At 44.6% G+C, this 24,240-nt stretch overlaps 1 protein-coding gene across 1 annotated transcript in view; it reads left to right on the top strand.

Moving 5' to 3' along the window:
* The first annotated feature begins 18,279 nt into the window (after positions 1-18,279).
* The window catches only part of MAGI1 (membrane associated guanylate kinase, WW and PDZ domain containing 1), a 576,983-nt gene continuing 571,022 nt past the window's right edge, over positions 18,280-24,240 (top strand). Inside the window, exon 1 of the mRNA XM_081805817.1 lies at positions 18,280-19,226. Within this exon, the coding sequence (XP_081661943.1) occupies positions 18,914-19,226 (313 nt within the window). The 5' untranslated portion in view covers positions 18,280-18,913. The remainder of the gene's footprint in view (positions 19,227-24,240) is intronic.

The following is a 24,240-nucleotide window of genomic DNA, read 5'->3' as shown; positions in this document are numbered from 1 at the left end:
AGCTGTTAGGCTCATATTGTGGTAAGGATTCACTCATATTAGCTCATATAATGTGGAGATGTTATAAGGACCTGCAGAAAAATAAGGCAATCAGGGTTATCAGCTTTGTGGTACACTTATTTCACAGGGATCTGGAAAATGGAATGCTCTGGCCTAATGGTAAGAACAGGACCCTTATACTTCACAGAGACTTGGATAGATGGGAGATTTCTCTAGAGCAGCGGTTCTCAAAGTGTGGTCCTTGGATCACCAGCATCAGCACAGACTAGCAATTTGTTGGAAATGTAAATTCTTGGCACCAACCCCTAGATCCACTGAATGAGAAATTCTGGTGGGGGAAGAATCATCTGTGTTTTAACAGACCCGCCAGGGGAGGACAGAAAACTGTTTTTGAATTTCCATTGACCTTACCACGTAGGATGATTCGGCCACTAATAACAGAAGTTTCAATTTAAGCAATAAACAGAACATATGTGCTTACTTAATGGAAGAGTCCAGAAGCAAGGACTGCCTGCTCAAGTTTGAGAAATATTGCCCTAGCATTAAGGTAGAATACTTAACCTGGTTTGCTCATCGAGTTGGAAAGCCTTGACTACAGGACCCCAACAGTTACATGACTCATCCTCTAGTGTCTTCTGGGTTTTGCTTTCATAGCTAAACATTTATGCTGTTTTCTCTGTAGCTCACCTCAAAGAGAGAATCTGATTGGTGCAATGTTGTTACCATCATTCCTATTAGACAAAGCTCTAGAACCAGCCCAGCTCATAGGCCACTAGCCAACTGTCTTTAAGTTCCTTGCCTTCCCCTGATCCAATCAGCTTCGGTGGGGAAGTGAGGGCTGCAGGGAAGCTGCGAGGGCATTCATGCTGAATGAAAGGCCAGGGGCTGTTTCTTGCTGTAAGGGATCATGTGGAAGGCTCTCTTTAGAAAGACACCAGAGAGGGAGACAAACCATAAGAGATTCTTAATCATAGGAAACAAACTGAGGGTTGCTGGAGGGGAGAAAGAGGGGTGAGGGGATGGAGTAACTGGGTGATGGACATTGGGAAGGGTATGTCTTGTAATGAGCACTGGGTATTATGTATGACTGATGAATCACAGACCTGTACCCCTGAAACAAATAATACATTATATGTTAATTAATTGAATTTAAATTATAAAAAAAGAAAGAAAAAAAAGGCGCTGTTGGTTCCTTGCTTTTTTCACTTAGAAATATTGAATTATCTAGCACAGAAATGGCCCCTTCTGATACAGGTCCAAGCCTGAGTTGGTTTGTACTGAAGTAAGTGTGAAGCTGTTACAACCAAAGTCCCTTAGATATTATTATGTCTAAATAACTACAGAGGACTGTATATTCATTGGACCTTCCACCTTCTTCTCAAATGAACATATCATGTTAGTTGTTAGGCCTTTGAGGTAAGAACCCAAAACATTCCCTGGCAAATATTGAGTGCTTAATAAATATCTGTTGTATAAATGAATGGGTGGGCCAATGAATGAGAAAAAGGAGTCCATCTATTTGTAGGGGACAAAAAGTGTTAAATGTAAAAAAAAAAAAAAAAGCCAACAAAAACCAGATTTTGAATTTTTTTGTTTAGGGTCCCAAATTTAAAACTTTTGGTTCAGCAGCCTATATTTATATAGACTATTGTTTAGAACATTTCATAGAGTTTTCAAAGTAACATATATAACAACGTTTGTTGCAGCTTTGTTATAACCTAAGTAACTCTCTATAGGAGCTTAGTTTAGGGCGCCTGGGTGGCTCAGCTGGTTGAGCATCTACTTTCTGCTCAGGTCATGATCCTGGGGTCCTGGGATAAAGCCTCACATTGAGCTCCCTGTTCAGGGGAGAGTCTGGTTCTCCCTCTGCCCCTGCCCCCTGCTCATACTCCCTCCCTCTCTTTCTCTTAAATAAATAAAATCTTTTTTTTTTTTTAAAGGAGCTTGGTTCAATAAATTACAAAACCAAAAAATGGGAGAGTTTGGAGCTGTTTACTAATTTTAAATGAATTTCCTCAGAAGCCTGTGAAGGTATTTGCTATCGTTGCTTCACTACACTGATTAAACAAGCTTAATTACTCCCCCGGTTCACAGGTAACAATGAAATGAAGAACAAAAAATTCTTTGCCATGTTGCCATACTTAAGAAGCAGCTGAAATATTTTCTGATATGGAATAAACTCTGAGATGTATTTCTAAGCAAGAGGCTGACAGCACATAACACCATTTTGTAAACAAAAAGGGAGCTCTGTGTACAGAATCTCTTAGGAGGTATACACAGTAAGTTAAAATATGTGGTTAAAATGTTTCCTTTGAGGAGGGGAGCTGAGATGAGGGGATGGAGACTCTCATTTCACTGTATACCCTTCATACTGTCGGCATTTTTAGAAAAGATTTTATTTATTTATTTGAGAGGGAGAAAAAGAGAGAGCTTGGGGGGGTGGGGGCGGGAGCGGGAGGGAGTTGAGGCAGAGGGAGAAGCAGACTCCCCACTGAGCTGGGAGCCCAACATGGGACTCGATCCCAACATGGGACTCGATCCCAGAACCCTGAGATCATGACCTGAGCGGAAGGCAGACGCTTAACCGACTGAGCCACCGGGGCGCCCTACTGTTGGCATTTTTAAAGAAAACATATGCATTTTTACTTATTCAAAATTTCATAAACCTATTTAAGGCATTAACTCTTGGAAGATTTCACTTAAAAAAACGGAGAAGATGGAGCTTGCAGAAGTTCCACCATATTCTGATTTCCTACATGCAGCTCTATTTTTAGAGAACAGAACATTGTTTCTGGATTTCCATCACCCTTATTTTCTATGACGACATGGCCGCCGGTTACCCAAGTCTCAGTTTAAACAACACACAGAATGTATGTACTCACTTAATGGAAGAGTCCAAAAACAGGGCGGAATTCAGATACGATCTGATTGTGAGGTCCACAGTGTTTTGGGGCTCCACTGCTCTTTCCTTTCAATTCGCTCAGCTCCGGCCTCCTCTGAATTAGCACTGGCCCCAGGGGGGCAACGACAGATGGGTGGCAAAAATGGCCACCGCTGCTCCAGGCCCCTATCTGCAAGGCCACCACACAGCCCAGAACGAAGGGAGTGTCCGTCCCAGCGTTCCACGTGCAAGGCCCCGGGGTCACGTGGGACCGTGGCCAGGTGAACTGAGTGGACCTGTCGCTGCACCTGGGCTACCTGTGCCTGCCCTGGGAAGGATACCATTCACGTCCCCAGAACCACAGCTATCCTCCAATGGAAGTTGAGGGCTGCTGGGAAGGAGGAGAGGGGGAAGTGGAGGCTGAGAAGACGAGTACGAGGAACGGTCTCCAACAGGTTAATCTTCAGGCTTACACAATGAGGACTTGGCTACCTCTCTGCACTTGGTCCCAGAGTGGTTACCCTTTTTATTCCCTCGCAGTGAAGAGGTCTTGGCAATCAGTCCACTGGGCGGGCGTCAGGTATCTTTTAAGTAATACCACGCGTGTTCTTGAAATAAAAGAACAGGATTGTTTTCCTATCTGACAGTCGTGCTCTTTAATACCACACACATGAGTGCCCATCCAAGAAGAGCATGATGGCCAAGTCGAGATGAGAACCCTGCCCCATCTCAGTGCGGCTAAGGTAGAAAAGTGCCATTTGGATTCTGCTTCTCAGTGGGAGGAGCTGTCCAATGTCACAGTCAAGTTATGACTTTGAGACAAAAGTCACAGCTCTGAGTACTGCTTGGCCTTTCCTAAACCCTGAATCTAGCAGAGCCAGCTGTGCACAAAATGTAGGCTGCAGCGTCACTCTTGAGGCTGGTTTGTGGTTGGATGGCCGGAGACGTCAGCAAGCCAGCCAGCCTGTCGGTAAATAGAAACCGTGCCATGGCCTTGGGCCGCATCCTGGGCCTGAGCGGGGGACCCAGTAGTGAACAAGACAGGGTCCCAGCCCCCCTGGAACTTGCTCCAGCAGGAAAGGCAGACAGTAAGTGTCGTTACTTCAACAGTTAAGTCATTACAAACTGTAGAGACCCTGGCTGATTTGTCCCCTGCTTGTATCTTCCAGCTTATCGAGGATGCTTTCCTCTTCATTCTCCGCAAGGCAGACGTCTGGATCTTACATAACTTTGAACTAGCCCTGTCCCCTTCCGCCCCTTTGAACACATACTGTTCCCTGTACAGGAAATACCCTCCCTAATACCCCAGAGTCTCAGTCCCCTCCACCAAGTTAATGTCTCCTTCTTCTTTGGATTTCAGTTTAAACCACATTCCCTGAAGGAATCAATCCTTCCCTCAGATTTGATCAGGTGTCTTTATAGGCTCTTCCAGCCCCATCTGTGTATTCCTCTTGGTACACAGGTCCCTTTGGATTTAGACATCTATTTGGGAGATGTTTGATTCCTATCTGTCTCCACAACCGTGGAGCTCTACATTCCACAGTCTGTTGTTTTCACCTCTGTATTTGCCTGCCAAACCACACGCCCACCTCGGGGCTTTGCCCCTGCTGTTTCCTCTGCCTGGAACACTGTCTCCGGGACATCCGCTTAATCCATGCTCTTACTTCCATCGGGTTGCTGCTCAAATACAAACTTAGCCAAGAGGCCTCCCCGATCCCCTTATACATAACAGCCCAGTGTGGGCCTCACAATTGCCTTTTTCCCCATTGCATAGTACCTATGCTATTCAAAGACTATATTCTCATTTTTGTATTGCTCCACTAAAATGTAAGCTCCATGAGAATGTGGAGCCTTTGTCCATTTACTTGCCTACTTTTCCCCTTGTAGCTCAAATGCCTGACATGTATTAGGCACGCAATCAATATTTCTTTTTTTTTTAAAGATTTTATTTATTTATTTGAGAGAGAGAATGAGATAGAGAGCATGAGAGGGGGGAGGGTCAGAGGGAGAGGCAGACTCCCTGCTGAGCAGGGAGCCTGATGTGGGACTCGATCCCGGGACTCCAGGATCATGACCTGAGCCGAAGGCAGTCGCTTAACCAACTGAGCCACCCAGGCGCCCGCAATCAATATTTCTTGAATGAAAGGCTGAATCAGTACCCAGCGCTCAGAAAATTGTTGGTACATAGTAGGCACTCAGTCAATAGTTTGGAAGGAATGAATGCCTGAATAAAAAGTATAGATGCCATTAAAATGAGTACAGGACATTTCACCTAGTTTGAGGAGTCAAATAAAGAATACAGACTACTCTTTATTGTAAGTGAGTATTCCCTCACTTGACATTCCCCCTGCTATTTTGATGGTTTTAATCCAGTACGGCAATGAGTCAAACTTCATTACAGTTGTCAGTAAGACGAGAATGTATGAGCAGGGATGGGAACTCTGTTCAATCCTTCCCGCCTCAGATATCCATGTGACTCCCCCCCACCCCCCTCCTCGCAACCTTGGACGAATGAATATTCACTCAGCTGGCAGCTTCTGTCGTGCTGTGGTTCCACGCCAAGAACGGAGATTGAAAATGTCCCATAGAGAAATCAGGGTTGGGGTTGACCAACTGAAAGCCAAACCCTGCGGCTCTTTCCAGCATTCCTCAACTCCCGGGAGAGCCGGAGAGGAAAAGGAGCAGACACTAGAGGGCAGGGTTCTAGAAGTGTCACTGTCTTCCTTACAAGGCTGAGTTGTGTGGGTGGAAGAGTTGTGTATGGTGTAGGGCAGAGAGTCTTGGGTCGGAACATTTTGGGAGATGAATTCCCTCTGCCTCTTTAAATGTTTTGGCCTTTCTGTTACTGATGACACTAAGGAGCTATAGGCTTTCTTCAGGAGCTGCGTTAGGATTTGCTCCATAAATTACCTGGGAGGATGCAGTATGCAAATAGAAGAAGAAATAGCAGTCTAGATATTCACAGTGACAGCTTAGTTATCCTCAAGGGGAAGGGAAGGAAAAGTACATCTCTTTTTTCTTAATAAAGTCTGTTCTAACAACTCCTAGATTACATGATTATTCTTACTTAATAACAGCTTGGGACCATCCTAGAAATTTTAGTAACAGCAATTTAGCCTAAATTTCAACAAAACCCAGCATAATAGTTATAGTGGATTGCTATTCTCCTTTGGAAACTACTTTAAAGACCTGTTCACAGGATACTTATCCTAGGATGTAGAAAGCCACGTATGCATATAAAATGTGATTATTATCCCCCCCAAACCAGATCATTTTGCTTTTAATGTAATGATCACTAGGTAGGTCAGCAACACTCAGTAAGATACAAAGGAAAAAGAGAAGGAAGTATATATTCACCATCATCATCATTTTTAGGCTAAGTGACAACTTATAGAAGGAGCATTTTGCCATGGCTAACAGCAATCATACACAGTCTATGAACGAGGACAGTGAATCTCAGATAGGGTATAAAACTTGCCTAAGGATGTCACCATATGGGACAGCACAAGGCTTTGGTTCTAGAGCTGCCAGTTATGAAAGTTCATGCTCTGCAGCAAGGTGAGTACTGAACACTGGTTTTCATGGAATATTTAAAATTTTTGCTTTGTACGTTATATTGTATACTCCAGCACTATATAATTTTAGTATATCACAGTTTTTTAAATGCTGTCAGAGTATTTTTTTTAATTTAAGTAAAATTCATATAACATAAAGTTCACCCTTTTAATGATTTTAATGCATACAATTCAGTGGCATTTAATACATTCACAGTGCTGTGCAACCATCAGCACTATTTAAGTCTAGAACATTTTCTTCACCCCAAAAGGAAATCCCATAACCATTCACAGCACTTCTCTTCCTGCTCCCCTCAATTCCTTGCCTCCTTATAACCACTAATTCACTTCCTCTCTCTATGAATTTGCCTATTCTGAACATTTCATATAAATGGAATCATAGAATATGTGGTCTTTTGTATTCAGCTTCCCTCACTTGACATCATATTTTCAGGGTTCTTCTGTGTTATAATATGTATCAGTACTTTGTTTCTTTTTATAACTGAATAATATTCCATTGTATGGACAACCACATTATGTTTATCCATTCAGCTGTTGATGGACATTTGGGTGGTTTCCACCTTTGGCTATTGTGAATGCTGCTACGAACATTCATGTCCAAGTTTTTGTTTGTACACTTCTTTTTTTTTTTTTAAGATTTTATTTATTTATTTGACACAGAGAGAGAGACAGCGAGAGAGGGAACACAAGCAGGGGGAGTGGGAGAGGGAGAAGCAGGCCTCCTGCTGAGCAGGGAGCCCAATGCGGGGCTCGATCCCAGGACCCTGGGACCATGATCTGAGCTGAAGGCAGACGCTTAACGACTGAGCCACCCAGGCGCCCCTGTACACTTATTTTCAATTCTTTTGGGTCATATATACCTAGGAGTGGAATTGTTGGGTCATATGGTAACTCTGTGTTTAACTTATTGGGGGACAATTAAGCTGTTTAGCACAGTGTCTACATCATTTATAGTCCCACTAGCAATGTATAAGTTTCCAATTTCTATACATCTTCATTTAAAAATTTTCAATTAAAAAAAAAATTCTAGGGCGCCTGGGTGGCTCAGTCGTTAAGCGTCTGCCTTCGGCTGAGGTCATGATCCCAGGGTCCTGGGATCGAGTCCCACATCGGGCTCCCTGCTCGGCGGGAAGCCTGCTTCTCCCTCTCCCACTCCCCCTGCTTGTGTTCCTGCTCTCGCTGTCTCTCTCTCTGTCAAATAAATAAATAAAATCTTCAAAAAAAAAAAAAATTCTACCCATCCTAGTGGGTGTATAGTAGTATCTCATTGTGGTCTTGGTTTGCATTTCCCTGCTGACAAATTAAACATTTTTCATGTGCTTCAGTGTTTTATAAATAAATTGTTAATTTTATTTATCTATTTTTAAAAAAGATTCTGTCTATTTATTTGAGAGTGAGAGAGAGAGAGAACATGAGCGGGGTGAGGGGCAGGAGGAGAAGCAGATTCCCCGCTGAGCAGGGAGCCTGATGTGGGGCTCGATCCCAGGATCCTGAGATCATGACCTGAGCCAAAGTCAGATGCTTAATCGACTGAGCTACCCAGGTGCCCCAAACTGCTAATTTTCGAATCATTTTAGATTTACAGAAAATTTGCAAAGATTATACAACATTTTAATAACATAGTCTTCATATCAAATGTACTGAAAGACATCTCTATACCTCCTCTACTTCTTCCACCTTGGGTTTTGAATTTTTTGATAGAGAAATGTGTTATTATAAAACATTATAGTTATTTTTTTAAAGATTTTATTTATTTATTTGACAGAGAGAGAGCGTGCACAAGCAGGGGGAGGGGCAGGCAACAGGAGAGGGAGAAGCAGGCTCCCCACTAAGCAGGGAGCCCAACATGGAACTTGATCCCAGGACCCTGGGATCATGACCTGAGCCAAAGGCAGATGCTTAACCGACTGAGCCAGCCAGGTGCCCCCATTATAGTTATTAATGAAGTCTCTGATGCATTGTTTATTTTGCCTAAAAAACTATGGGGTAGCTAGTATTACAGTGGCATTAGAAATTAATAAATGGGGGTGCCTGGCTGGCTCAGTTGGAGGAGCATGTGACTCTTGATCTCAGGGTTGTGAGCTCCAGCCCCATGCTGGGTGTAGAGATTACTTAAATAAATAAATAAACTTTTTAAAAAATAAATTAATAAATGGAGGTACATGGCATTGTGATTAAAAATATGATGTTTGGGGCACCTGGATGGCTTAGTCGTTAAGCATCTGCCTTCGGCTCAGGTCATGATCCCAGGGTCCTGGGATAGAGCCCCGAGTTGGGCTCCCTGCTCCGCGGGAAGCATGCTTCTCCCTTTCCCACTCCCCCTGCTTGTGTTCCTTCTCTCGCTGTCTCTCTGTGTCAAATAAATAAATAAAACCTTTAAAAAAAATAAAAATAAAAATATGATGTTAGTCACACCAGGTCTGAACACTGGTCATGTCATCTTAGGCAAAGTACTTAACCTCTCTGAACTTCAGTCTCTTCTGCAAAATAGGGATAGCATCTGCCTCCTAGTGTCATTGTGAGGGTCAAATGAGAAAAGGTATTGAAAGCATTTACATGCACTTTTTGGCATTTGATAAATGAGACATTTACATTGCTTGCTTGCTTTAAAAAAAAAAAAAGATTTATTTATTTTATTTTTAGAGAGAGAGAGAGTGTGTGTGCAAGCAGGGGGAGGGGCACAGGGAGAGAGAGAGAATCTTCAAGCAGACACCCCACTGAGTGCAGAGCCTGATGTGGGGCTCGACTTGGGGCTCGACTTGGGGCTCGATCCCAGGACCCTGAGATCATGACCTGAGCGGAAGTCAGATGCTTAACCAACTGAGCCACCCAGGCACCCTGTTTGCTTGCTTTTTAAAGCACCGAGCAATCACCTAATTTATCTGTGTTCCCATAGTTGGTCAAAATCATAAGAGACTATCATTCTATCCCTGCATCCTTCACCCATTTGTGCATGTATTCATTCACTCTTCAAATATGCACTGGGCCCATGTTATGTGTCAAGTTGTGGTCAAAGGCTGCAAACCCCAAGAGCAGTAAAAATCACAGATCTGGAAGCAGAGAAGCCTAAGATCAAATCCCAACTGAAACTTCCTAGTTGTGTGATCCTGTGCAAATTACCCAGCCTGGTTAAGCCTCTGTTTCTTCATCTGTAAAATGGGAATCCTAATGCTCCCTGCCTCATAGAGTAGAGTGGATTAAATAAATGCATCATCCAAAGCATTTACCAAAATACCCAGCACACCCAAAAACTGTTAACCAATTTCTATTTTGTTAACCATTTCTATGAGTCATAATTTTGATTAACACAAAGACAAATTAGTGTAAAGATTTAATGAGATAATAAACGCAAAGATTTAGAGGAGTTCAAGACATTCTGTAAATATGTCTCAACATAAATATTATTCTTTTGATTTGTTTTTCAGTCATTTAAACATGTAAGACTGTCCTTAGCTCATTGGTGATACAGAGAAAGGTTAAGGAATAGATCTGGCTGTGGGCCAGATTCCCCTTACACAGTGCAAAGAGAAATACGGTTTCATGAAACTTTAGTTTCAATCATATGTATATATGTGTATGTGTGCTGGGTAGTGAAACAGAATGCATTTCTTATTCTGAACAGCCTTCAAAAAAGTTTGAAAACACTCTCCTAGAGAAGAGTCTCAGCTATCTGTTGAACAGCATCAGGAAATGCCAGGTTGCCTTAGCAAGAGGATCGTATAGCTTTAATAGTTTTGGGCTTTAGTTTGGGCTTTAGTTTTGTCAATTAAAAAAGTAAAGTCACACTGAGATATGTTAAAATAAAATTAATAACTGAAGGGGAAGTTGGGTCTACTGTGAAACAGGGTAATGGAGGATTTAGGTGAAAAAAAAAAAGAAAACAAAAAAAGATTTGCTATCTGTCCAGTTTCTGCTCTGAGTGTTCCCAGAACTCTCAGGATTCTAGAGGAAAGGTCACAAGATCAAGGTCAAACATCTGAAAAATGCAGATGCTGTGAGTTTGGAAGGGGAAACATTCCCAGGCATATGCCAACTTGTGTTTTTGCTAAAGCAGAGGGCTAACTTAATAATTAAAACTGCAGTGTCGTCCAACACTTAGCTTAATTCAGCAGTTCCCTGCAGCATGTAAAATCCTTGGGGTACCCAAACTCAGGCATGCTGAATTTCTCAGCCAGTTAGTGCCAGGAATGTTCTGGATACAAGGACTCCAAATTTGGGCACTGACTCCCTGGGGAGGGGGCTGTTGCTCATAACCACTCTGGGTTTGGCTAAGGCTCCCCTCACCTGGGCAACAGTCCATAAAAATGAGTTTAAAATTCTAGGAACGTGCTAAATTTGGAAAGTGAATAATACATTTTTTGGGTCCTCATTCATCTGGCTACAAGATTTTCTGGGGAACAATTTTCCAAAGATGGCACAGTTCAAGGAGCAAGGTTGCTCAGATTCCAGATTGCTTTATTATCCTGAGTCATCTTCTCAAACCCCACCTAGAGTTTGCTGGATCAGCTTTGTGGCAAGACAGAGTTGTGCTTTACGGATACAAATGACAATCCTCCTTTATAAAATGTCCTTTAGGGGTCGCCTGGGTGGCTCAGGTGGTCAAGCCTCCAACTCTTGGTTTTTGCTCAGGTCATGATCTTGGGGTTGTGGGATCAAGCTCCCTGTCGGGCTCTGTGCTGAGTGTAGAGCCTGTTTAGGGTTCTCTTTCTCCCCCTCCCTCTGCCCCTTCCATTGCTCCTTCTCTTAAAAAAAAAAAAGATGTTCTTCAGGATCACCCTGGGCTCCCTGTCACTGAACTTAACCAAACAGTTTTGAATTGGTCTGTTTTTTTTCTTTTTCTTTTGAATTTTTTTCCTTTTTTTTTTTTTTTTTAAGTAAATTCTATTCCCAACGTGAGGCTCGAATTCACAACCCCTAAGATCTAGAGGTGTAGGTTCTACTTCCAGAGTCAGCGAGGCATCCCTGGTCTGTTTTCTTCTTCCAGTATCCAGTTAGGAGGCAAGCTTCCTCCAGGAAAAAAAAGTATGTCACTTACTTCCGTACCATCAGTGCCCAGAAGGATTGACAAAATAAGTCTTTAATCAACATTTGTTGAACGAAGGAAGGAATGAATGGAAACAATCTGCCAACTGTCATGGCCATCTTGGAATATTTAATTCTTTTTTTAGTTTTGCCCCAGAAAAACTCACTTCAGAATATTTGAAATTGATGTTAGGTAGTTTAACAGTGTATCTGTATTAAACAAGTCTCACACCTGACTGGCTTCCTTTGTAAAAGGTTCAATCCTGCACTGTTCCCAAACCTGGGCCAACCACTGCAGCTTTGGTTGGAATCAAATTCCTACAACTGTCTGAATTCTTGGAACTCTGAGGTCACTGTAGAAAAGGGGATCATGATAAAAGCCTACAGAGGAACCCACCTTGATGAGGTTTCTTTAGTCCCAAGTTCACACACACCCTGGCCAGGCTTGATCAGGCAGCTAATGATGTTTGTGACTCACTTGTGTTTATTGTCAAAGCCACTGAAAGGTAGGCAGACTCTACTTGAACTCTGAACAATTGAAACTGAAAGCTTTAATAGAGACTGAAATTTCCCTGATTGCTTTTTCCATCTGTGAGTGAAGATCTCCTTTCTTCTGGGATTGCTAAATTTGCACAGTCAAAGCGGCTTCCTGGCTGTCAGGAGAAGGCCAATCTGTATGTGGTAGGAGGGGATGAGGGCAACAGAGGAAAGCAGAGCCAAGAGACTCAGGGGGAGAAAGCCAAGAGCATGGCTTCAAGCCTCTTCATCGAGCAGTGCTGAAAAATAGTTTCATCTCTGGTCTTCCAAGTTTCATGGGCTAATTCACTTCTTTTTTGCTTAAGCTAGTTCAGCTGGGTTTCTGTCACTGGTAACCAAATCATCCTGATACAAATGATTACTTTAGGCCCACTCAGAATCTTAAATGATCATTAACAGGGCATTGGTTAAATACCTTTTGGAACACTGAAAGAATAAAATGTTATTGAAAAACAAACAAAAAATATTGTTGAACTACTGGAAGTGATAAATACAGGTTTATGTTTACAAACAGGAAGTGGATAGTATATCAGTGAGTGGAAAAACATAAAAAGGATTACTTTATTCCATAAATTAACTATAAATCTCAAGTGGAAAGAGAGAGAACTTAAGAGAGTAGACATTGTGTGTGTGTGCATGTATGTGTGTTTGTATTGGTCAAAGTCCAGGAGAAGATACACTCATATGTAAAAAGTTACCTCTCGGGAATATAAATTCAAATGACTAAACTTAATGCTGCCTTTTTATTATCTGTTTTTTAAATTGTTCTGCAAAAATGAATATTACTCGGGTATTTTTAAAAATATGGACATCCCATGGGGCAGGCGCTTGGGTGGCTCAGTTGGTTGAGCATCTCACTCTTGGTTTCAACTCAGGTCATGACATCATGGGTCATGAGAGCAAGCCCCGTGTTGGGCTCTGTGCTCAGCGGAGAGTCTGCTTGAAGATTCTCTCCTTCTGCCCCTCTCCCCTGCCTCACGCTCATGCGTGTGCATACTCGCTCTCTCTAAATAAATAAATAGGGGCACCTGGGTGGCTCAGTCGTTTGAGCATCTGCCTTTTGCTCAGGTCATGATCCCAGGATCTTGGGATTGAGTCCCGCATTGGGCTCCCTGCTCAGCGGGGAGTCTGCTTCTCCCTCTCCCTCTGCCCTCCCACCCCCCCATCATGTCTCACTCTCTCAAATAAATAAATTAATAAAATCTTTTAAAAAAATAATAAATGAATAAATCTTTTTTAAAAAGCAATGTCAAAAGACAGAAACATTCGTTTACAAAAAATATGGGCATCCCACCCTCGGTTTCAAAGTATATTTTCCTCTTCTCTCATTCAGTTCTGTTTTAGTGCAGTAAACTGTTAAAGATCTAAAATAAAGAAGAAATATAGAGCATGAACAACTTCAACAATAAAATCCTGTATTATTTAAGCATCTACCATACTCCAGTGACTATATTTTCAGAGTTGGTGGGAAATAGAAAGGAGATACACATGTCTGTTATCAAAGAATGCAAATATCCTGTTCCCAAGGAAATTAACACTATCAACAGGTGTATTTTGGGGGGAATTATGCAGGATGATACTTTGTGTTTTATATAGTGAAACATTTGTGAAATTTTAAGGGAGATTCCCATGATAAATTCTTGGGTTTCTCTTGGCTCCTCAAACCCAACATCAAATTTCAAATCTTGTAGTTATCAGTATTTATTTTTCACATAGAAGCAAACTACAACAGTAGCCAGGATTAGACCCTCTTCCTGAAGTTACTCTTCTGGGGTATTAAAAGAATAGTTCATGTGTGGTATCTTGAAAGATTCTAAGAATTACCATTTTATTTATTCTTGCCTATCTGGAAGTACTGAAGGCAGGCAGAGTACTACAGTCAGAGAAAACCACCCATCTGCCTCCCCTGTGCGGAAAAGAACAAGTTATCAAGTAAATCAATAAAAGTGCCTCCCACAGATGACTAGGAAAATGGCTCCCATTGCCATTTCCCTTCCTTCTCAACTAATGGCTTCAACCTTCTCTGTTGGTCTTCCGCTCTAAATCACCAGTATGGAGTCAGTTACCTTATTGAATACAGAGTATTTATCTTGATATCTATAATTTATGCCTCTTGATGGCGTTCTTCAGAAATTAAAAGATAACCGATTATATGTCCTCCTTTGCCCCAGAGCTGACCAACTCATTTCCCATCCTCACGTTATCAGAAAAATGAAGTAAAATGCCACTTTAGACTGCCATGATAAATTTCTTTAATCACAACTGGAAAACTTTGGGAAGAAACATATTTGGGAGAGAGAAGAGAGACGTACATATTATATTTGTGTTTTTTTCCTCTTCCCTTTAATGGAATAGTTATATGAAAATGAGACCTTAATTTGTGGGGCGCCTGATGGCTCAGTTGGTTAAGCACCTGCCTTTGGCTCAGGTCATGATCCCAGGGTCCTGGGATCAAGCCCCGCTCTAGGACCCCTGCTCAGTGGGGAGCCTGCTTCTCCCTCTCCCTCATGCCGGCCCCCCCGGCTTGTGCTCTCACTCTCAAATAAATAAATAAAATCTTTAAAAAAAATACCTTAATTTGTGTAGAGTTTAGTGTGTTACAGTTTAGTTCTCATCTGAATCTACTGTGCTTCTTAAGATTTCACTGTTGAAATGCTTGTGCAATAATAGTATAAGGATGTTTGGCACATCACCTGTGTACCACAGCCCACAGATCTCCAAACAATTTAGAAATATTTGCAAATTAATCCTCTTTACATCCCAGTACATTATTCATTTTGAGTCTGTGGATGGGGAACAGGAGATTGGATTCCAGAGTGGAACAGCATATTCCATCCGATTATAGGGAAGAGATAGGAGGGTGACTTAATTAGGGTGCACAAACTATGTGGCAGATTCGGGAGCCAAAAAGATGCTATTCCCCAAATATGCTAAATGGCAGATGGCCATATCCTACACTTTCACAGTGCAGTGGCTCTGAGTATGGACTTTGGATTATGCCTCTGGATTGGTATCCTAGCTTTGTCGCTTCCATGCTTGGGAGCAAGTTCTTTACTTGTTTCATGTTCCTCAATTGTAAAATCAAGTTCATTCATGTAAAATCCAAGTCATACCTACCTCGCACAGTTGTTGTGATGATTAAATCACAGAATGATCCTGGCACATACGGTAAGTCTCAAAGTTAGATATTTTGTGGTATTATTTTCTCCATTGGAATATATTGCCAAAGTCATAGCAGAAGTGAAAGAAGCCAAAACACTCAGATCCCATTTTACCTCTGTTCAAGAAAAATCTACTTTCAAGAAAGCCATCTATAAATACCTTAATTCTAGTCACCAAATCTAAATGGATTTTGTGTCAAAGGTCACATACTTATAGTTTAATGTTACACTTTTTAAAAAGTAATCTCTACACCCAACGTGGGGCTCGAACCCACAACCCTGAGATCAAGAGTCATATGTTCTATACTGACTAAGCCAGCCAGGCGCCCCAGGTTAATGTCATACTTGATCCGTGCATTCACATACTCATTCAACAAGCGTGTATGGGGCACATTCCAAGCAAGGCATGGGTTTAGGTGCTGAGAACTCAAAGTTTGGATAGGATAGATATGATTTCTGCCCTGCTTCTAGACTGGGCCACAGGAACTGGACTGGGCATAACAGCGGAGATAGAAAGGGTCAGAGGAGGAGCAGAAAGTTTGGGAACATCATAAACTTAGTACCTGGAAATTGGTGGTTTTAGCTGCTTTGGAGGTCCGAGTTATCTCTTTTATGTTCCTGGGTTTATAATGTGTCTCTCTATACCTCTCTCCATTCTGCCCTCTGTACCCTCATGTATCCCTTCTTTTCTGGGGGTTATTCCACATCTGAAATCTGAAGGATGCTAAATTCCTGGTCCTTTCCCCTTCTCAGCAGCAGGGACACTTGGCATCGTGGAGAAGGAAGATGGTACTGCTGTCGTGGGAGGACCTGTGAAGCACTTGGCCTCATCCTTTAGATGGCTCCAGGTGGGAGGTAGAGAGTCACGGATTCCAGGTAGGTGGGGGATTCTTGGCAGGCAATCAGACTACTAAAATATGGAGCGGGGAAGAGGGGAAAAACACACAAGGTCAAGCTTACTAGTGATTTGTAGGGGCATTTGTGACTCCATTTTAAGATGGTATGCCAAAATGTGCATTTTTATGGGGATATTCATTCAACGAATACTTGAGCATTGATTAGGTACAAAACATGGTTCTAGGAACTGAGGACATGTCTGTAAACCAAACTGCCGAAGTTCCCGGCCCCCCTGGAGCTTACACTCTAGAGGATGATGTGGACCATAGGTTTATTTTCCAAAAGGTCCTGTGTTTTAAAAATGCTCAGGAATCAAGATGCTAGACCTGTGGTCCTCAGTGTTGTGTACCAGCACCGCTGCAGGGGGGATCTGAAAAGTCCAGAGGAGAGCACCCATTCCTGAGATTCTGATTGGATGGATCTGTGATTGGGCTTGGGAATAAAGTTTTAAAGCTCCCACTCATTCTGATTCAGTTAAACTTGAGACAAACTGCTTCTTTGAAAAGAGAGTAGAGATGAAATTTCCCTCACTAAGAGCCAGGAAGAATTGGCCACTTCCTTCTTGCACAAATACTAGGCAATGGGATTTTCAGTTCTGAATATCCCAGGAGAGAAGCATCAACAGTCTTCCCTTATTTTTATTAGCTTAGAATAGCGCCCCACAAACAGTCCTTCCAAAATATTTAAGTGTGTGCCTATATATTTTAAGGTTTAGAAGAAAGAGGGGGAATTATCATCATCATCTAACATGAGACCCCAAATGATTTCCTAATTGTTTTTCCAAATACTACTACTACTACTACTACTACCACTAATGTAAGTTTTTATTATATGCCACTTTACAAGTATTCATTTTACAAGCTGGGCAGTTCACAAGTGTTCTCCTATGTAATACTCCCAAGAACCTTGTAAGGTATTGTTATACTTACTTAGCAGGGGAGAGAGGAAGGCTCTGATGGGTCAAGGAGCTTGCTCAAGGTCACACAGAGATCGGACCAGCTGGAACCTACAGCATAGCCGGGCTCTCAACCCCCGACCACAGCGGCATCCCATCCTTTCCGAGTCTCTCCCCCTCCCTCCCTTGTTTAGCACTTGGAATCTCTTCTGTGACCACTGATGAACATACATGTTATAAATCACTGAGGAAAAGAGATTGCTCAGGAGACTCTCGATTTGGGGGCTATTTGGGGAGGGCAGCCTTCCCGGTCCAGGGTATTCTTTCTGTCCGCAGCGCCCGAGCTCATTCCGAAACCTAGCAGGGATAGACACTCGCTCGGCTCGCACCCCAGGGCGGCACCGATCCCCGGGCTGTGAATTCCGAGAGGTGGCTGCCTAGCCCCCGCCCCCGCGGGCGCCTGGGCACGGGTGCAGATTGCAGACCAGTGGGTGATCCTAATCTCCTGGTCCCGGGGCGGGTCCGAAGATTCTCGGCTCCAGTCAGGAACTTGAGCCTGGGACATATGACTGGCTCCAGAAATCTTTGCTGGAAAGACAGTTAAAAGGCTAGGTCCCTTTTAGGTTGAAGACTTGAACCCCCTCTAGCCATTTGGCTTCTTCCCCTTGCCTATAGTTTTCCCTGTGTCCTAAAAAGTTGGCTCCAAAGTTTAAGGGTATCCCAAAGTTCACAGGGATCCCAGGTAGGGGGCCAGAGGGCCCAGAGTCACAGAGACACTGGCAGTCCCAGCTCCAGGACCCGAACCGGTGGGCGCAGGCAGGCAAGGAGCAGGCGCGCGCCTCCAGGTCCGGTCCGGCTCCGGGGCACTAGGGGGAAGTACCGCGGGGGGTGGGGGCGGGGGTGGACAAGCCCGGCAGAGTGACCGACAGCGTGGCCAGCCACTGGCCGAGGGCGGTGAGGAGGCTTAGGCCGGCGTGAGTGCGTGCGTGTGTGCGTGAGTGTGAACGCGAGGGTGAGTGTGTGAGCCTCCCCAACCCCCACCTGTTTGAAATGGTTTTAAAATGCCAAAGCCAGATTGACCCTATTTCAAAAGTTGCAAACAGTCGGAGTAAAACACGTGCACATGCCCCTACCCCCAAGTGATTAGCTGACTCCAGGGCAAGGAGAGAAAAGGAGGAATGAGAGGGGTGCGTGGAGGGGGCTAAATTGCGTTCTGGAGGATCGGTTTTAGGACCCAACGGGAAGCACACTGGAATCTCTCCCTCCGGGAAGGAGAGGTGGGGCGGGCCGGCCGGCAGGCGGCCTCGGGGCGCATGCGCGCGCGTCTCCTCTCGCCGGCCGCTGCGCTCGGCGGCGCGGAATAGAATGAACTGTAACAAAACAAGTCGAGCCTTTGTATCTGCTTAAAGGGGCCGCAGGCACTTCCCTCCTGTCCCCCCCCAACCCCCGCTCGGCAACCGCGTCTCCAGGGCTCCCAGCAACTGGCTGGAAGGGCTTCCCTCACCCTCAGGAACAGCCCGCCAGCGAGGAAAGGCGAGCCAGGCGGGAGGCAAAGAGGAGACACCGCATTTCTAAGAGGCAAGAAAGGAAGGAAGGGAGGGAAAAAAAAAAAAAAATAACCCAAGCGGCGCTGAGTGGACTCTGGTCCGGGAGAGAACGATCGGGCGCCGGAACGTGGACCGAGAAGCACCGGAATGCAAACAAAGCTCACGGGCGCCAGTGCAGGGCTCGCGGGGAAGCTCAGAAAGTTTGTTTTATGATGGCTTGAGTGCGCGAGTGTGTGCAGGGGAGCGAGGCTGCCAAGTTTCTCTCCCGTTGCGTTATTTTGGGGGAGACGTCTCTCCCATGAACGAGCGGAGGCTTGGGGGCTTGTGCTGTGGGGGCACCTGTCTCTCATTGTATTATTTTTTTTGTGTTGGGGTGGGGAGGAGGGGTGTAACCCATCATGTCGAGAGTGATCCAGAAGAAGAACCACTGGACTAGCAAGGTTCACGAATGCACCGTAAAGCGGGGACCCCAGGGTGAGCTGGGGGTGACGGTGCTGGGGGGCGCGGAGAATGGGGAGTTTCCATATGTCGGAGCGGTGGCCGCGGCCGAAGCAGCGGGGCTTCCCGGCGGCGGCGAGGGCCCTCGGCTGGGCGAAGGGGAGCTGCTTCTGGAGGTGCAGGGGATCCGGGTGTCCGGCTTGCCCCGCTATGATGTGCTGGGAGTCATCGACAGCTGCAAGGAGGCCGTCACCTTCAAAGCCGTCAGACAAGGTAAGACGGGACGCGCCTCCGGGAGGCGCCCGCAAAACGGGTAGAGGCCTGCGGAGTGCCCCCCGCCGCATCTCCGTTTCCCGCGTTCCTGCTCCGAGCGCAGCTTAGAGGGGAAGTCGGGGCCGTGCGCCCTGTCGTGGTGAAATAAGCAAAGTTGTTGAGAGATGGTGGGTTGTTTGCCCACCTGCGTTGGAAAGAGGGGGTTGGATTTGCGCCGGGAAGCGGGGAGACTTTTCCCAGGCCTGGTTTGCCAACCTGTTATCTCAGCCACCAAGTACAGCGCAGCTTCCCCTGTGCGGGGAGGAGAGTTGGGAAACTGAGGCAGGGGCAAAGTGGACGGTCGGCGGGCCCCTCTGGGGAGTGATGCAGCAGGCGCAGCCACTGCATTCCTTTCCCACTTATCAGTTCACAGACCGGGAGAATGGGTATGAACGAGAAGAGGGGTCTGTGGTTACTGACCTCCTCCATCACGAAATCGGCTTCACCCGGCATCCCTCCAGGTGGGTTGGGGTACGACCGCCCTGCGGTTCCTGTGCCCGCCGCCTGAAGATCCTGCATTCACCCCGGAGCTGGATGACGCATGTGTCTCGGTCGTGTGGCCCAGCCCCAGGCGTGGGGGGAGGGAAAGAAGGAGTATTTCTGTCCGCGCGAATCAAGCCCAAATTTTTGCTGCCTCCACCACCATCACCATCGTTATCGTTGATAATGATAATGGTAGCTAATCTCTTATCTGTTAGCTTACTACGTGCCAGATTCTGTGTTGAATGCTTTCCTTGGCTGTTTTATTCTGACTCACAATTCTGAGAGCGAGTTGTTTTTATAAACCTCAGGTTACAGGTAAGGAAACCGGGATTGACATTGGATAAGTTACTTGCCCAAGGTCACACAGGTATCAGAAGTGAGGGTTTGAGTCCTTAATGCAAGCCGAGGAGGAAGAGGTGGGGGATGACCCTCCTGGGCTGGAGGGCTTGATTTCTGGGGAGGGAATGAAGGCAGATTCCTCTCTTAGAAGCTTATAGAGAAGTACCCACGTCTTTGATGACTGCTGGTGGTGGGGAGTCCCTTGCATCTCAGTTTGGTTCAGGCAAGGGGCTGTCCCTATTATCAGTCCAACAGAGAAGGACTTGATTCCCTTAAAGGATCACTTGCACCACCAAGTACTGACACAGGTTCCCCTCCATGAAAGCACCAGAGGAGGTGGCAAAGTTGAGTGTGGTGAAAAGTTCCCATATGTGCCTGAGGGCCTGGAAGGGCAAGCAGCAGCTGCAGGAATGTGTTAAAGGATAGGAGGGCTGGGCTGGGTTGAGCAGGTCCTTGGGAAAAGGCCTGTTCCAGATGAAACAGAGGAGGGGGCAGAAGGAATTATCAGGCCTTTTGGTAGTTTGGGGAGCGATAGACGGACAGTTACGAAAAGCTTCTGCCATTTATGTCCTCATCTTCCACTTGGACACCTCCTCCAGGAAGCCCTCCAGTATCTGAACAAACCCTTCTTCCTTTGGGCTCCCCTAAATGTGTACTTTGTAGCTTTTTACTTACTCTGAACTATGAGTTAGGCCCCTTTTCTCATTTCCATACAAGAGACTGTGCCTCATTCATTGTGCATTTCCCCAGGCTTTGCTTGAGGTCTAACACTTCCTTTCCCTGAGAGTGTGTCCTCATCTGTAACCTGGCTTTCATTTAGGTATTACATAAGCTAATAAGTGGAAAGTGTGCAGAACAGGGCCTGGCACATAGTAAGTTCCCAATGAAGATGAGCTATTACTATGTTCAATTTAATTTGACCAGTGATTTATTTCTAAGCCTAGCTCTTGGTGTTCGGAACCTGGATTATGAATTCAATGCCAGTACCTGGATTGTTTGAACTTAATAGAACTGTAGAGGAAACACCGTGTCAAAGCATTTGATGGGAGCAGCCACAGGTCTCGGTGCAGGGGTGTTTTGGAGAAAGGGTTGGCAGAAGGACCTATCCGTCTATTATCTGTCTAGTGGGTCCTGTATCGGGGCTTGTTTTTAACGTGCAATATGCTGCGTGTGGCTGAACCTCTTCTGTCCACCAGTAATCAAAGATCCAAGAGGCATTGTGCCTCATCATGGAACTTAGGAAGGGTGCGTCAGATAATCAAGTGTGTTTGGAATCAGACCCCTCTGGATGGAAAGGAAACGGTACTGTCTCCAAATGTTATTTCCCTTCACCCAGAACCATTCTGTGTGCTGCATAGGATTGTTCCTAGCAGGTGCATGCGTTTGTGTGTGTGTGTGTGTGTGTGTGTGTGTGTAAATCTACTTGTTCTACTCAGGATAGCGTAAAGATGTGGCTGGAATCCACCACAGTGTGAAAGCTACTATTTTATGGGATAATTACATGGGCACAGTTCTTCTTCCAACATCTTCATTACAGAAACATGGCACTAGGAAGCATTTCACTAGTCTTCTGTCCCCTTCGTAGCAAGAATATGATTTAAATTATACGACAGGATTGCTCTTACCATGTCTTCATTACTGTGTTGTAATCATATTAGATAGACTCATCCTTGGTATGTGGTAAAGGAAAATGTTACTTTTGTGTTGTCTGCACCCTGAGCTAGCCACTCCCAGGGACAGAGGGAACTTTGGGTGCCGTCTGTATGGAAATGTCACGGTCTTCTTGTGGGAGAAAATTCTGCTGTTTCTATTTCATGGCAGCTCCCTGGAAAGATGCACAGACTAAAATAGTCTGTGGCAAATGGTATTATATGAAGTAGGACTAGATTGTGAAGGAACGAAGCTAAGTGGATCCACCAGGTTGCACTTGGTTCATTTTATTTTATTTATTTGTTTTAAGATTTTATTTATTTATTTGACAGAGAGAGAGAGAGAGGGAGAGCACAAGCAGGGGGTAGCTACAGGCAGAGGGAGAAAGAGGCCCCCTGCTGAGCCAGAGCCCAACTCAGGGCTTGATCCCAGGACCCTGGGATCACTAGAACTTGGTTCATTTTAGATGGGGAAGACAGTCTTTTGTCACAAAGTGCCTAAAAATATTTACAGATATATATAAATGTTACATAAAATATATTATTTTGAAAAAAATGTTATTTTGTGTATTATTTATGTATAAAATATAGCATATACTTTATACTTTGTAAGTATATATTTACTTGTGAAATGGATAGGTCTTTAGTATATAGTTTGATGAGTTTTGACAAATGTATATGTTCATTTTATCTTTTTTTTTTTTTTAAGATTTTTATTTATTTATTTGACAGAGAGAGACACAGCGAGAGAGGGAACACAAGCAGGGGGAGTGGGAGAGGGAGAAGCAGGCTTCCCGCTGAGCAGGGAGCCCGATGCAGGGCTCGATCCCAGGACTCTGGGATCATGACCAGAGCGGAAGGCAGTCGCTTAACCGACTGAGCCACCCAGGCGCCCCATGTTCATTTTATCTTCACCCAAATCAGGATATAGAACATTTCCATTACTCTAGAAATTTCCCTTCTGTCCCTTTCCAGTCAGTTTCTCACACCTCCTCCAGAGGCAAAGGCTATCTGATTTCCTGTACCATGGATTAATTTTGTCTATTATTGAAGTTCATATAAATGAAATAATGCCATATGTAGTCTTTTGTGTCTGACTTTTTTCAAAGTATTTTGGAGATTTCATATTGTGTCATTGTTCTTTTTTTAAGTATATATATATATATATATATATATATTTATTTATTTATTTTTAAGTAATCTCTTTACCCATCGTGAGGCTCAAACTTACAGCCCCACGATCAAGAGTCACGTGCTCTACCGGCTGAGCCAGCCAGGCACCCCTCTTTGTTCTTTTTTATTGTTGAGTAGTATTCCATCGTACGTTATGTGTTTATGTACGGGTATGTATATACACACACACCAGTTTTTAAAATAGTTTTGCTTGTCATTGGACTTTGGACTATTTACCGTTTTTCGCTCTTAGGAATATAGGTGCCAAAAATATTCCAATTGCTCCGCATCTTTGCCAGTCTTTAATCTTGTCTGTCGTTTGAATTGTAGCCATCCTAGGATACGTGGAAAAAGAAAAAAAGGTAATTAAGTTAATTTTGTTATAGGATATAAGCTAAGCACTTGCTTTAGAATGTGCCAGGCACTTGGTGAAGCTAGTGCTTTATGGACATTTTGTTTTTTATTCCTCGCCCCTGGACGCAGATGTCGGACACTGAGGCCCTCGGAGTTTGGGGAGCCTTTCCAGGAGTCACACAAGTGGCAGAAGTCGGGTCGGCGGTCAGCTGTGCTGGGTGCCGAAAGCCCCGGCTCCTCATTCCTGGGTCAGCGCGTCTCAGAGTAGGGCCCGCACACCCGTGGCCATAGCGTCCCCTGTGAACTGGTTAGGCAAATTCCTGGACCTGCCCCATCCCTAGCGACTCCCCACTCCGGAGGCGGAGCCAGTGGGGCAGTTTTTGAGAAGCCCTCAGGTGATTGGGAGGCTTGCACAGTTTTGAGAATCACTGTCCCAAGGCACAGCCTGACATTGAGAATATGACCCATGGAGCAGCTGACCTGGGCTCTGGAGCATGCTTTGCCTGCTAGTGCTGTCCTCTCTGGCAAGTCACCCTCTCCGGGCCGACGTTTCTTCATTCCTTCACTTCTTCATGCCAGAAATAAAATGGGCATGCCCTGGAGGTCCTTTGCACTCCTAAAATGCTGCACTTCCTTGAGTAACCCCGACTCCAAAAGCTTAAGATGGTGTGATTGTAGTTTCCCAAAGTGGTGATATCGTAGGTCATGCTTACATATTTTCATAGGTGAAGTCTGGTTTTGCAAATTGCCCAGAAGCTGAAACTGCCCACATTTTAGACAGAGCAGGGACAATAGATAAGACACAGCTTAAAAACCACACCACCACCACCAGAACATTTCCCTCACTGTAATGAGGGAATTATGATCACACACAATTGAATAGAGTTCTTTGTGCCTTTTTGTGTTTTGTTCTGATGTGTGTCTATTTTGACCAATTGGAATATACTACAACAGCTCTGTAATATTCTCATTTTATT

The sequence above is a fragment of the Leptonychotes weddellii genome, chromosome 1 (genome assembly GCF_054177405.1).
Source record: "Leptonychotes weddellii isolate Sample4059 chromosome 1, ASM5417740v2, whole genome shotgun sequence".
Classification (NCBI taxonomy): Eukaryota; Metazoa; Chordata; class Mammalia; order Carnivora; family Phocidae; genus Leptonychotes; species Leptonychotes weddellii.
Note: the sequence above shows the minus strand (reverse complement) of the source record. Positions and strands in the feature narration are given on the sequence as shown.